We start from the raw sequence: 15,226 nt of genomic DNA on the forward strand, positions 1-15,226 counted from the left end.
ACCCTGAGCATTTTGGTTATTCAGAAGAAGTTGTTTAAAGGTTTTTTAATACAATTGACCCCTGTGACCTTGAATATAATTGAAGGTCATTCATTTGAACAAACTTGGTAGCCCTTCACCCAAGCATGCTACTGGCCAAATATCATCTCCCTGGGCATTTTGGTTATTGAGAAGAAGATGTTTAAAGTTTTTGACATATTTGACCCCTGTGACCTTGAAAATAGGTGAAGGTCATTTATTTGAACAAACTTTGTAGCCCTTCATCCAAGTTTGCTTCTGGCCAAATATTGACACCCTAGGCCTTTCGGTTATTAAGAAGAAGTCGTTTAAAGTAAAATATTGACGCCGGACGACGGACGGACGGACGCCGGACGACGGACGCCGCGCCACGGCATAAGCTCACTTGGCACTTCGTGCCAGGTGAGCTAAAAACCCTGAACGTTTGAGGAAAATATTGTATTTCACACTGTCATGTGTTCAGTTATATTGTTATCATAAAAAAACCTACCGAACATGGGCTGTGAGACCGGAGCTCCATTGAAGCTTGATTGCTGACCAGGTTGTGACTTTGGAGTTAAGCTGGGCTGTACCACTGGCTGTGTTGCTGTTGTGACAGCTGGAGAACCAAACAGACTGGTTGGTGTGGGACCCGGGTGAGGATTGTGTCCCACCTGTGAAAAAGGATCAGCTCCAGATCCTCCGGGCTTCTGGAACAGGTTAAAGGTTGAAGGCTGTGCGGGAGCATTTGGCCCTGGTGGCGGGGACTGTCCAACAAAACTGTCAGCTTCACCCTCTTCATCTGTAAAGCAATCAGAAGTATAAGATTCGGAGTAATACTCATATAGGCATAAAACTAGACCAATACATTCCGATTCATATATATATAAATATATAGTGATGTTATTATAAAGTTATGATCAAGGATAACATATACATACATATGTACAGTAGCTAATAAAAACAATAAAACAATAGTTTAAACATAATCTAGGAAGTTTTAAGTCTTTGCTGTTGAGATTATACTGCAAAATCAACTGAAAACACCAAATGTATATATGGTGAGATTGAGATACCTATTATTACACATTTCAATGTTCCTTTATGTCATTCTTTTTTAACTTCTTAAATACATCTCCCACAATACAAAACCCCTTAAATACATCTCCCACAATAACAAATCCCCTTAAATACATCTCCCACGATAACAAAACCCCTTAAATAACAAAACCCCTTAAACGTCAACAGTTCTGAAATATATTGCCACCAATTATGACAGTACATCAATGTTTAACGGTACTTTATTTTTTTTATTTTTTTTGATGGGGCAGAGTTCGTCGAAATGTCCTCCACAGGGTCTCTTTATAAATTTGCAAATGACGTTTGATGAAAGATGATTTATTCACCTCTGCCACTGTGCCGATAGAAATGATGACAACAGCTATTTTATACTAACTTTAATTTATGCAAGAATTTCTCACAACAGGGTAGATTTTGTTAGCCATTTTTCGCAAATACCGAGGTAGATCAGTTTGTCACAATACATGGGCCCAAAGAGTGGCAAACAGTTTTACATTTCAAACATATGTACATCTAAAGGAAATTGCCAATGCCTATGTATAACAGTAAGTTATATAAATTAGGCTTACTACTGAGTAAGGGGAGATAACCAATCTATGGGTGAGCTGGGACTAGATACATGTCTACGTACTGCATTATGGTCCATGCTAGATCTACATTGATATAAACAACTTATGTCACATGATTAAACATGATGTCACATGCTCCCAAGAACTGAAGTCACACAAAATACTCTTTGAGATTTTATACTTGTGTAACATCGTGAGACTTTTATCTTGATTATGTCAGGGGTTGACACTAACACTAGTCCGCTAGTCCTAGCGAGGACTAGTGAATCACCTAACCTAACTGGTCCTCTGGACTTGTGAAAAATATGATTATAAAATAAGAAGATTCCTTTTTAAAATTTAGAAACTGCTTAAAATAAGACACATTGCATGATAATTGTCAAAATTTTCCTAAAACTTCACCATATTTTACATTTTTTTATGGCAGTAGTTATTTGAAGTCCCCTACAGGTGATTACTTTTTCTGTTTTGTGCTATAGATTGCGATGCGAGGAAATCTTGGCCTAGTTACATTGACGAAGGACTAGTAAATATTATATTACACTAGTCCTGTGGACTACCAAGCAAAAAAGTTAGTGTCTAACCCTGTATGTATCGTTCAATACTCACATCCATTAACGATACCATCAAATTTAGTCAACATGGACAAAATTCTGTAGTGAGAGGCTATTTATACACACATATTTTTGGGAAACTTACGCACCATTTTTCTTGCGAGATTTTGCAATTTCTTGGGCCAATGGAAAACAAATGATGATTTAGTTCCTGTTGTGGAAATTGGTCAAATATAAAGTTTGAAATTAAATGGTCCAGTGCAGTTTTTTCTCTCAAAGAGACCCTCGGAAAACATTCTGACTGACCTTCATCCCATGAAATATGTCAGAACAGGTACATGTAGTCAGTTATTTCAGACCAGAAAAGCTATGCTCTTTTCAGGCTGTGCCTTTTTCATATATCAATTATTAAGGTTGCTTAAAACAATTTATTTTACTTAATTAAGCTGGGTTTAAACTCAGAAAATATATCAATTTGATAAAAAAAAAAAGCATAAAAAAGAAAGTCTGGGATATTTTTAATCTTAAAGAAAACCAATCATAACTTAAAATACCAAATCTAGGGAAATTTCAAAACAGATATTAAGGGCTTTGGATAATCCAGTACACTTTTCTGATTAGGATATCTTTTTCTTCTTCTTCTCGATAATGATACGTCTTCAAAATTGAAGTTTTAATGTGATATGTTGGTTAAAATTTTTGGAACGGAACCTTTTTTTTAATTTTATGTGTTAAAGGGACATCATGTGAAAATGATTTTTTTTATAGTGTCTTTTTTCCAAATAATGCATAAATGTATAAAGTGTATGTCCTAATGGAGAATGATGGTCGGATTTCGCTGAAATTTATTCATAAAAATGTTTAACTTATAATATAATTTAGACGTCTGACCAACATTTTTTACAGTAGTTTTTGCGTCACATCTAACATCGCATGCGCATATATATATATGTCGGTAGGAGAACAGAGCAATATATAACTGTAAAGACCTATATTGGCTGTATCGACCTGTCTGAAATAGGTCTTTTGCCACCGAGTTGGTTTTAAAAGAAGACTTTAACCCTATTTTGATTTCAAAAGACATCAAATAAAACCACTCTTTTAAGAAATGTTGATAGAGAAAATTTTACATTAATTTATGAATAATGAAAGTACTATAAGCCTATAGTTTTATGTAAATTAGATTTATTTATTTTTTAAACTTAAATCACAATACAGCTATAGATTATATGTGGATATAACTATATAGATATTTACAGTTATAAAGCTCAATCGGCACTGTGCTGGATCTGTATACACGTATACGTTGGAGGAAGTATAAGTTGTGAACTTGTATGTGGGTTTGGGGGTTAAATAGCCTGCTTTAGTTTGCGTTATGTTGCCACCATTTTATCAAATCTATTGTAAATATGTCAATGAAACATACGCGAAAATATCTATAGTTCAGAGTGAAGGTAAATTAATTGGAAGTAAGTGCCAATCTCCATGTTTACAAACAGCTGGGAAACTGACGTTAGCCGGCGTCGATTTTAATCGTAATGAAAGTAAATTTACCGGATCCTAAAAGCGATGGTTCACTTTGAATAACAGGCATCAACACATTTGGATGATCTGGGGGATTAAGAGTCAGCCCTCCTCCTGCAGGCATAAACAAAAGCGGCGGAGGGGTCGAGTCTTTGGCGTTTCTGTCTGCCATTTCCAATGCAACACGTCATGTAGAACTCTTTTGTCAGAAAAAGTACAAAGACGTGTCAAGTGATTGATAGTCAGAAAAACGTTTGAATCAGACATTGACAATCATTAAGCGCTATACAAACTAAGACATCCCAGTGGTGTTTTCATTTTTTGGCTTTTCATTTTATGGCTTCCAAAATAACGTGTTTCTGACTTTCAAAACAATGACAACCAACGCTCCAGAAGTTGAGAACTTGACAAGCATGGAAGATATAACAGAGCCAGAGGATGCACATTTTCCAAAGAAACCTGAAAGTAAGCGAATCTGACAATAAACTCTATAACTGATGAATGTTAACACATCAGGCCTATACCTGTCGGAACCGGCGTTTGAAGTGTATGGCTTCGTATGGTAACACGAGAATTATTTGATGATCGAATAAGCATAAATATATGCCTAATGTACTGCTCTTTAATTTCGTATGTGACAAAATCATCATTAACACTACTCAAGCATCAGCCATATGCATACTCTTTAGTCTGATACTCACCTATAGCCTATCATCCCCACAGGTGCTCGGGTTCTGGAATATATGTGATATATTATCGCAACCCTCTAGATATCGCACCCCCTTACTAATAAATCATACCCTAACCCTATGATTTATTAGTAAGGGGGTGCGATATCTAGAGGGTTGCGATAATATATCAAATATATTCCAGAACCCGAGCACCTGTGATCATCCCTATGCTTGCATATATCATACACTGGCCATGGTGAGTATGGCAGATCGCAGTGTTAGCAATGATCTTATCACAGGCATTGTACAAATGTACATGTAGTAGTGTAGGTATGTAAACATTAAAAACTGTCAATAACTGCAGGCTTAGACATTCTGATTAGTCACATGTTTAACATAATTGGTCCAATCAATGGTGATAAGGTAGCACAGGCTTTTGCTCCTGTCAATAAAAATGGTCCTGACAATAAGAAGTCACACCATACTCATATAAAATAGAATTAATACAATAAAAAATACACACAACTCTAAGGGTTCATTAACCAATTTATTATTGAAATAACTGAATAATGCGTGTAAAAAACTACAACATGAAATGCATACAATTAAAAAACAATTTCATAATACTCTCACACTATATTCATGCTGTAATTTCTGTTAAACCATTCTGTCAATTATTACATGTATTCCTTACAAAAGATTATAAAAAGATCACATGAAACTGTTTTCCATAACTCTAATAATTCAAAAGTATCAAAAGTTGAACATGTTTCATAAATTCATCTCCATATTTATTACTTGCTATACAATGCTTATATATATTATATATAATACATAGACAAACATATACAAGATACCTGCCACCTCTTCTTAATGAAGAGGGTTTTCACACAATCGCCATTACACAAGTTACATGCATATGGCGGTCTTAATTACATGTATGTCTTTCATCTGTGTTCTATTTCCTACACAAATATAATGTAAACCACATATAAATAAAATATTGTTCAGTAGGATCAGTTTTATATTTGAAACAAGAATCTGACCAAAAATGGCTTCCGGTATGCCGAAAAAAATCCAAAATTCCAAAAATGTTATTACTTCAAAAATTAAACTAATTCAACTAATTAAAAATGTTACTTTTATACTGTTCAATAACTTACGAAAACAAATATGTTAATATAAGTACTTGCATTTCAATTCTAGATCTTCCAATACCAAATCTCTAGACTCTAAATTGGTGATCGCTATGATCAACACTGACCACAACGTGCCAAAAGTAAAACTTAAACAATGACCACAGTAAATAAAACAAAACACGTGACCCAAACAAACAGGTTTACAACACATCACGTGACTCTTACACAACATTCACTTTCTTCATACTTATGACACGTGGGTTAAAAGTATCACAATATGGATGGCTGTTTTCCACGGCACACATACATGTATATATTAAAATCGTAAAATATACAAAATAGTCAATATTACTAAGGAGCTAAGGAGAGTTTGACTAAATCTTTGTGCCTTATACAATGTACACTTGAACTGTGTTGATGCATTAAAACATTACAGTATAATGTACTTTGTAAAAATTATGACCCAACAAAAACACTTCTTGACTGAAAATAACAAAATTTTAGCTTTTAATAAAATCTAAATAGTATTATAGTACATGCATTGTTTATATTGAAGTTATCTCCATGTCATGTCAGATTAAAAACAAATTAGTATTACTGGGTACCTGTAAGATATATATCTGTTTTCAGAACTGTCTGTGTTTGGGTATGTGACATCAGAATTGACAAGAGGATATATGCTGGAGCGAGATAAGGTCAATTTTACCGAGCGACGCCAGAGAGTCTACACAATTATGAAAACTCCAAGAGAGTTAGAAAAGGTAATACTTGTTAGCTAAATTTTATAGATAGTATGACAAATAAAGTAATTTTATGGCATTTTTGATATGTTTGAAAAAAATCTCAGCCAAGATTTAATAGTAATGCATGTGGAATGTATGTTATAAAAAGTAGTATCAGGGCCAAGTTATTTAGGAAATAGAAATAATCTACTTAACTAATTTAGACTATACATTTTTTGTTCATTTGTGTTGCATTCTTTAAATTTTATAGAGTGCATTTGCCATGGTATCTATATTTTCGGTTTGTCAACTTTCGTAGCTATATCTTGCCAGGTATTCATATTTCGACTTCAAAGTTTTGTGTGATTAATAAATTTGGTTTTGAAAACATTTGTGTTTTTACTTAAAAATTCAATTTATAAATAAAACAATCTACATTTTCTTTGACAGTTCATCGTGTTTGGGTTTTTCCAATTAGTGGATGCTTTTCTATTCTTGTTCACATTCCTGCCTTTGAGAATTGTCCTTGCCTTGTTGAAGATTATCACACATCCTTGTGGCTTCCTCATGCCAAAGTAAGATTGACACAGAATTCAATCTGTGATAACTGTACATAACTCATAACAATGCAACGAATCAAATAACAGCTTATTCAAAGCAAGCATAATTGCTATCTTAATATTAGGTTCATGACTTAAGTCTGAAGATGACAATAATATTGATATCTTACATTATAACTTTACTGAACATTGTGGTGTTTTCAGTAAAAAAAAATAAAGTTTGATACAGGAATTATTTAAATTGTAGGAATAGTGTCAACATAAATAATGCCTTGCATTTGAATAAAGAAAATGATTATATTGCTTCTTAAAATTGAGAAAGTTTTATTCAATATGATGTATTCTAAAATATTTCAAGATTTCCTTTTTCATTCATGTTTTAGGTCTCCAAAGGTTTTAGAACCAGCTCAAATTTGTGATATATTGAAAGGTATCATCCTTCTAGTATCATTCTTCATCATCAACTATATTGACACATCTATGATGTACCATTTGGTACGAGGCCAGGCCATCGTCAAACTCTACGTCTTTTTCAATATGCTTGATGTAAGTATATTAATGAAAACATTAATGGTGGTTTGCACATTATACATGTGGTTTGTGATAGAGTTATCTCCCTTATACATAAATACTGCCTTACACATTATACCTGTGGTTTGTGATAGTTATCTCCCTTATACATAGGTAGCATTGTACAGTAGCGTACGGTGGCCATGGGTGATATTTTTATACAATGAATAACCCCTGTTATATAACATGTATCAATTTTTTTTTTTTAAATCAGCACTAAAATTGGCATATACATGATGAAGAGGATTATGTGGGCTTTATAATTTAAAAAAAAAAAAAAACGAATTTGGTTTGAGACTACAGTTTTGGGCATTTACAAATCTGTGTCTACACAACAAAAGCTAGCTTTTCATGTAGTCTATTTTTGTACTCGGCACATGTGTAAATACTGTGAAAAATCCACCGGAAGACCTATGCTAAAACACGAGTATTTCTGTTACCGAGTAGGCGATATTTAATTTCAGACAGGTTTTAAGAAAGAAAAATCTACTTGCAGGGGTCAAATTTTGGTTTAAAATCTCTCTTTTTGTGCATATTTTGGTGTTTTTTGATGTGGTAACCATGGTTTTCACAAGTCCCAAATCTGGGGAAATCACTTTTTGAGAAAATGGCCCAGGTGATTTGTGATAAAGTTATCCCCCACTATGAAAATGCTGTGGTAGCAGAGTACAGTAAAAATGGTATGATCCTTAAAATAAAGGGCATGTCTCAGAAAGACATGGATAGTGGATTCAACCTGCACAACACATCTACATATATATATATATATGTATAAACTACGTTTTGAATACATTTTGTTTAGAATACTGATTCTTTTTTCAAAAACTGTTTTCCCCAGATTTGGGACTTGTGAAAACCATAAAAAAAACACCAAAAAAGCAAAATAATATGATTTTTAACCCAAATTTGACCCCCCGCAAATAGTAATGCTTTTCTTAAAACCTGTCTAAAATTAAACATTGCCTACTCGGTAACAGAAATACTCACGTTTTAGCATTGGTCATTCCAGTGGATTTTTCACAATATTTACGCATGTGCCGAGTACAAAATTAGACTATATGAAAAGCTAGCTTTTGTTGTGTAGACACAGATTTTTAAATGCCCAAAACTGTAGTCTCAAACCAAATTCGATTTTTTTTTTGAATTATGAAGCCCACATAGTCTACTTCATCATGTATATGCCAATTTTAGTGCTGATTTTTTTTTGATACATGTAATATTACAGGTGTTATTCATTGTATAAAAATATCACCCATGGCCACCGTACGCTACTGTACACTGCTACCTGTCTTACACATTGTGATAGAGTTATCTCCCTTTATGATAATGCTGCCTTACACATTATACAGGTGATTTGTGATAGAGTTATCTCCCTTTGTGATAAATACCGACTTTCTTATCTCCCTTTATTATAATACACATTATGTCTAGAAATAACAGCATTACATGAGGGTTAATTATCAATGAACTTTTTCTGTTCAATTAATTAATGAAGCTAAGTTAAAATGGTAGAAACAAAAGAGATGTTAATTTTTTACTGCATCATTATTGTCCTTCCTAGATGGCTGACCGCCTATTCTCCAGTTTTGGCCAGGACATATTGGATTCACTTTACTGGACAGCCATGGAACCCCGGGACAAGAAACGTCAGCATTTTGGAGTGATTCCCCATCTTCTATTGGCTATCTTGTATGTCAGTATCCTTCTTCATCAGTTTTAAACCCATCACAGTTAGTATGTTTTCTTGTGTATGTTTTGTATAGTTTTGCGTCATGTCTTTCCGTCCTTTCATCCTTCGGCTATCTTGTCCGGGCTCTATCTCTTACACTACTTGTCACTGGAACTTCATACTTGGGGTATGGGTTCATCTTGGTGAGGCAGTGTGTCGTGTATCAAAAGTAGGTCACTCTCACCTACATTTTGACCTTTGACCTACATCAAAGAAAAAGTTTGTCCGGGCTCTATCTCCTACACTACTAATCACTGGAACTTCATACTTGGTGTATGGGTTCACCTTTGTGAAGAGGTTTGCTATGTATCAAAAGTATGTCACTCTGACCTACATTTTGACCTTTGATCTACATCAAAGAAATAATGTGTCCTGGCTCTATCTCCTACACTACTAGTTACTGGAACTTCTTGCTTGGGGCATGGGTTCACTTGCATTGAAGAAGAAGCATACATAGTGTCACCAGATGCCATTTAATAGTAAAACGGTACCGCTAACCAGTAAACATCCTCCAGATTTATTTGCAATAGTAGCACTGACACTATTCCTTATTGAATACAGTGGGTCTGTCAAACATTCATATATAGAATTAGTTCCTGCACAAATTTATCAGCTGTGCATTTCACATTCGGTGGGGGACTGTAATTCGCTAAATCGTCTTGTTCCCCTTTTATTCATTGTCATCAGAAAAAAGTTACCACGATGCCTTATCAACCGTTTTTAGTTTTAGGGGAGAGGTAAATATGATATATAAACCTAAAAAAGTAATATTGACCTATGTTGGCCTCGGTTAATGTAATTTTTCCAGGTCCATATCACATAATAAAGGTCCATAATTGTATGTTATACACCTTAACTGTATAAGTTATACATTGTTTGCTGATCCTGTTCCAAGCCACGGTGCTCAACGTTGCCTTCAACTCACACAATAAAGCTCTCCTTACCATCATGATGTCAAACAATGTAAGTATAGCTGACTTCTCTATAGTATGGTATAGTGACTCTGTAGTAAGGTCCCTAATACTGTACACTCTTGTTANGGTTCACTTGCATTGAAGAAGAAGCATACATAGTGTCACCAGATGCCATTTAATAGTAAAACGGTACCGCTAACCAGTAAACATCCTCCAGATTTATTTGCAATAGTAGCACTGACACTATTCCTTATTGAATACAGTGGGTCTGTCAAACATTCATATATAGAATTAGTTCCTGCACAAATTTATCAGCTGTGCATTTCACATTCGGTGGGGGACTGTAATTCGCTAAATCGTCTTGTTCCCCTTTTATTCATTGTCATCAGAAAAAAGTTACCACGATGCCTTATCAACCGTTTTTAGTTTTAGGGGAGAGGTAAATATGATATATAAACCTAAAAAAGTAATATTGACCTATGTTGGCCTCGGTTAATGTAATTTTTCCAGGTCCATATCACATAATAAAGGTCCATAATTGTATGTTATACACCTTAACTGTATAAGTTATACATTGTTTGCTGATCCTGTTCCAAGCCACGGTGCTCAACGTTGCCTTCAACTCACACAATAAAGCTCTCCTTACCATCATGATGACAAACAATGTAAGTATAGCTGACTTCTCTATAGTATGGTATAGTGACTCTGTAGTAAGGTCCCTAATACTGTAAACTCTTGTTATACTACAAACAATTGTCTTGTAAAGGATCAGCATTGTTAAGGGGTTTTGCAATATTTCTTTATGTTGAAGAAGACAAATNCTGTCAAACATTCATATATAGAATTAGTTCCTGCACAAATTTATCAGCTGTGCATTTCACATTCGGTGGGGGACTGTAATTCGCTAAATCGTCTTGTTCCCCTTTTATTCATTGTCATCAGAAAAAAGTTACCACGATGCCTTATCAACCGTTTTTAGTTTTAGGGGAGAGGTAAATATGATATATAAACCTAAAAAAGTAATATTGACCTATGTTGGCCTCGGTTAATGTAATTTTTCCAGGTCCATATCACATAATAAAGGTCCATAATTGTATGTTATACACCTTAACTGTATAAGTTATACATTGTTTGCTGATCCTGTTCCAAGCCACGGTGCTCAACGTTGCCTTCAACTCACACAATAAAGCTCTCCTTACCATCATGATGNTGCTGTATGGAGTTTTTATTGTACAGTCAAATGTAATTACAGTAAAAATTATCTGAACTCAGATATAACCCACTCACCTTCCCAAATCAAATACTGGGCATGTCAAGTTTTAATATGTAGGGGTGAATGAGTTAAAAGGGGCTGAATTGTTTTATAGGTAAAGTCTAACTTTATTTAAATCACTGGATTATTGGCCAGGTAAGACTTTATTCAGTAAACCAAGCTTTACCAACATCAAGAGGACTGAATTATAAGACAATGTAATAGAATCACTCTCTCTCTCATGGACCTTAAGGGGACTGGATTATTGTGTAGATAGCTAATGTTTCAGTAAACCAAATATCACCAATATAAATGGCAACTGGATTATTTTGTCTAATTACCGGGAAATATATGGATTTTGGTAAATTGTCATGTTTTGGATGTTACAGTTTGTAGAAATTAAGGGCAGCTTGTTTAGGAAGATAGACAAGGAGTTATTGTACCACATCTCCTGTAGTGATGTCAAGGAGCGCTTCCATTACACCATACTGCTGGCCGTCGTCTTCATTCGCAACATGACTGAGTTCAACTGGAACATAGGTGAGTGTCATTACCACTGGAACTCCTAAGGGGGGTCATGACCCCTTCAATGATAACTTAGCAGGGAATGATAACTCGATGCGACATTTTGGAATTTTACATTACAGCAAATTCACAATGTTCAAGGCCTGAATGAAATACGGGTATGTGAAATAAAAACCTGAAATAAGTAAAGAAACCCTACTGATAGAGTTTGTTTGAACAGTTGGCTATTACCTCTGATATGTTGTTTGTAATAAGAAATGGCCAGTATCAAAACCTTGGAAGGTTGACCCAATACAAAGCTAAAATTTCATATATAAAGTACTTAGCCCTTTGGTAGATTTTGAAAAATGTTACTAGCCCAACCTATCTATTCATAGTAAAAAAAATCACAAACCTAAAACCTCTTAGCCCCCAGCACAAAGCTAGTGGAATATTACACCCATGCAGCACAATTTAAAAGCTACCAGTAAACAGTACTCTCAAGCTTCTTTATGGTAATTAGGATTTCTGTTGATTTTGTAAAATGAATGTTGTTGATTTTCCCATTAACAGAACATGTGTGGGTGATCATCCCTGATGCCGTGATTGTGTTGTGTGCTGAGCTCTGTGTGGACTGGGTCAAACATGCGTTTATCCTCAAGTTCAATGAAATGCCTGCTGATGTGAGTAAAATGATATAGATATATACAGCTAGTATGTACCAGGACATTTTCTCCATTCCTTTATCTTATAATTCACTGCATGTGATATAATAGGTATTTCCCTGAAAACATGGTTTTTGGCAACCTTTTGTAAACATATTTGCTGACATGATTTATTTCTGTATAGAAATTAATTAACAGGCATGGTCGATCTTAAGATCTGTAATTAGTGACTGTTGTTTCATCCACAAGCTTAAGAAGCTTCATTATGCTTGGGAAACTGTTAAATATTTTCAGCAGTGTTGTAGAGCAAAATATCATCAGGTCGGCTGAATGTTCACTTAATTCGTGTCATTGCTTAATGTATCGAAGCAAATTTAGAAGTCTGACAAAGAGTTTTGGTGAAGGTTTTTTCAAAGCGGAAGAAATCTCATCTGTTTGATAATTCTTACAGTAGAATCTCAAAAGTGAATATTTTTTCATAGATTGCTATAACTCAGTGCAAAATGCACTGTAAATGGTATTAAAACAATTCAGCATTCCTTGACAGATTTATCACACGTACAAAGTGCGGCTATCTGAGGATATGATCTCCAACCGACAAAGTAGGGTAAGTTTAATGAGGTTTACTCACCGTCCTCACTAAATATGATTGTTTATGCTACATATCATAGTTAGCAATCTGTCTCTATAAACTATTTTCTGGATCATATTTTCTGTACTATCTGTACTGTCAAAGAAACGAAAGACCAGAAATATATTGTTTACAAACTGTTGTACTGGTTGGGTTAAGTTGAAGATTTAGGATATCTGTCTTGATTTTCATTTTGTAGATCATTTTCATTCATAAGTTGATAGAATGTTTTGGCTTTTGTATTAAGGGATTGATTCCATCTGACACAAAAATTGGATACAAATGGGATATGATTTAATAGATAACAGTCTTTACTTAATTTTTTCAGCCAAGTTAAACTATGATATACATGTATAACAATCATTGTTATGAACATTTTTTTTGTGCTATGTACACTACTCCTTTTTTTAACATCTTCACCCCTGAAGTCACATTTGAACCTTACCACATCAAAGACTGGACAAGTCCAGTTTAAATATGTAGGGATGAATGAGTTAACCTTCCTTCCTTTATACTCCTTAGGCGTACATAGACTACTCGGACATGGTGGCGAGAAGAATGGGCTTCACACCTCTACCCCTGGCTTGTCTCCTTGTTAGGATCTGTACAAAGTCGTTCAAGGTCACTGGCACTACTGGTGCTCTTGTTGTCTTCCTCCTGTTTTTATGGTAAGTCTGAGTTGTGAGCACAAATTGAAGTTTTGATTGTAAAGTAAAACTGAAACAGAAACCATTTGGAGGTCTACCTGAGTAGTTGTTATTGTTTCTGTGAAGGGACATGAAATAAGCTGAGGTATTATCACTACAAGTCCTTTCTTATAATATGTATAATAATCAAACATTTTTCGAATGAGTGTTCTTTTAGTAATGGTGTAAGTATTTGACAAAGTTTTGAATTTAATTTTGTTTATATATTGATTTGTTCTGAAGCATTGAAATGGGATGTCTTCCTCCTTTTTCATTTCATCCTCCTTCACTTTTTCCAAAATTACGTTCCTGATGAAATTATTTTTTAAGTACAAATATATGTTTGTATACCCAGTATTTTGATTTCATAATTAACAAACCAACTTTTTTTTCTTCTCAGTCTGATAACCTTCAAGATCTTGAACAGCATAATCCTGTTGGGCCAAGCTACTGAGATGACGGCCGACCCCGGGAGTAAAGCGCCCGAGGATAAGTCCATGTACAAGGATGTTCCCCCCTCATCTCCCATACACAGGTCTAAGTCAGACCAACACTTACAGATCTCCCACACAGGAGAGTTCTCCTCCACAGACACCATCTCTGCTGACAATCAGAAGGAAATGGATCATTCCTGTGGCAAAACTTCACGTAGTAAAAGTGAGACAGATATCACCATTTGTGCTTCACATGAAAAGCAGTCATCGTTCCAAATTGAAACCATGTCAGTATCTTTAAATAAAAATGTGACTTTCTCCGAAGGGTTTGTAGACCCTGATAAAACCACTATAGATAAAACAGATTCAGAAGGAGAGACTGTTCTAAGTGAGAAAAGGTACAGCTCAAAACATGATGAAAAAATCTTTCCATCCTTTAATTTTGGTGAAATAAAACAAAGAAACGTTTCAAAGGACTGATAAGTGAAATATGGTTATTGTTGATAGTTAAATTATTGTACACCTGGACCACTATTAAACTCTATAGAGTTTGTCGCAACAGTGACCGGTAACATTTTATGTGTTTGTTTTCTTCTGCTAGCAGCTACTGTTTATTGATAATGCTAGGGCCATATTGTTTGTCAAAGAGCAGAAACTGGTAATTGTGGAAAAATGATTTTTTTCAAAAGAAAATATTACCTTTGTGATGGAGTACTTTGTGATGGAGCAGTTAAAATCAAGCTAGGAATCGTGGGAATCAAGATGTTTCAGAACGACTTGGGATGAAATAATAAATTATCTGATAAATAGCTCCAAAGTATCCATCAATTGTTTTGAGTGCCAAGTACTATATTTTATATGGTGTTAATGCTTTCATATAGGTGCCTGTCAGCCTTGTGACATCTCAGAAATAGTCAATCTACCATAAACCTACAAACACTGTAGACAGAGGGGCTACAGAGGCCTAGTGGTTAAGGCGTCGGACATTCTGCTACCACTAGCCCTACACCACTGGGTCGCGGTGG

General features: G+C 34.8%; 2 protein-coding genes across 3 annotated transcripts in view; one reads left to right on the forward strand and one right to left on the reverse strand.

Moving 5' to 3' along the window:
- Positions 1 to 3,916, reverse strand: part of LOC110448742 (phospholipase DDHD2-like) — a 39,077-nt gene extending 35,161 nt beyond the window's left edge. For both annotated transcript variants that reach the window (XM_021495163.1, XM_021495162.1), the window contains exons 1-2: positions 3,755 to 3,916; positions 509 to 799 (exon numbers count right to left, since the gene is read on the reverse strand). In XM_021495163.1, the coding sequence (XP_021350838.1) occupies positions 509 to 799; positions 3,755 to 3,896 (433 nt within the window). In that variant the 5' untranslated portion in view covers positions 3,897 to 3,916. The remainder of the gene's footprint in view (positions 1 to 508; positions 800 to 3,754) is intronic.
- Positions 3,917 to 4,017: 101 nt separating this feature from the next.
- On the forward strand, positions 4,018 to 15,226 carry LOC110448750 (transmembrane anterior posterior transformation protein 1 homolog). The gene is made up of 11 exons (XM_021495173.1): positions 4,018 to 4,189; positions 6,165 to 6,295; positions 6,707 to 6,831; positions 7,200 to 7,362; positions 8,948 to 9,083; positions 9,981 to 10,078; positions 11,671 to 11,821; positions 12,359 to 12,468; positions 12,998 to 13,057; positions 13,604 to 13,749; positions 14,168 to 15,226. Exons 1-11 carry the CDS (start codon positions 4,099 to 4,101, stop codon positions 14,679 to 14,681), a joined length of 1,725 nt encoding a protein of 574 aa, XP_021350848.1. The 5' UTR covers positions 4,018 to 4,098; the 3' UTR covers positions 14,682 to 15,226.

This window comes from Mizuhopecten yessoensis, unplaced genomic scaffold (genome assembly GCF_002113885.1).
Source record: "Mizuhopecten yessoensis strain PY_sf001 unplaced genomic scaffold, ASM211388v2 scaffold4231, whole genome shotgun sequence".
In the NCBI taxonomy this organism is placed as follows: Eukaryota; Metazoa; Mollusca; class Bivalvia; order Pectinida; family Pectinidae; genus Mizuhopecten; species Mizuhopecten yessoensis.

Bases quoted from the DNA above. Each gene is read 5' to 3' on its own strand.
- LOC110448750 (XM_021495173.1), top strand. From the start codon at position 4,099: ATGACAACCAACGCTCCAGAAGTTGAGAACTTGACAAGCATGGAAGAT. The intron at 7,363-8,947 runs GTAAGTATATTA...TGTCCTTCCTAG, and splicing joins TCTTTTTCAATATGCTTGAT to ATGGCTGACCGCCTATTCTC. The intron at 11,822-12,358 runs GTGAGTGTCATT...TCCCATTAACAG, and splicing joins TGAGTTCAACTGGAACATAG to AACATGTGTGGGTGATCATC.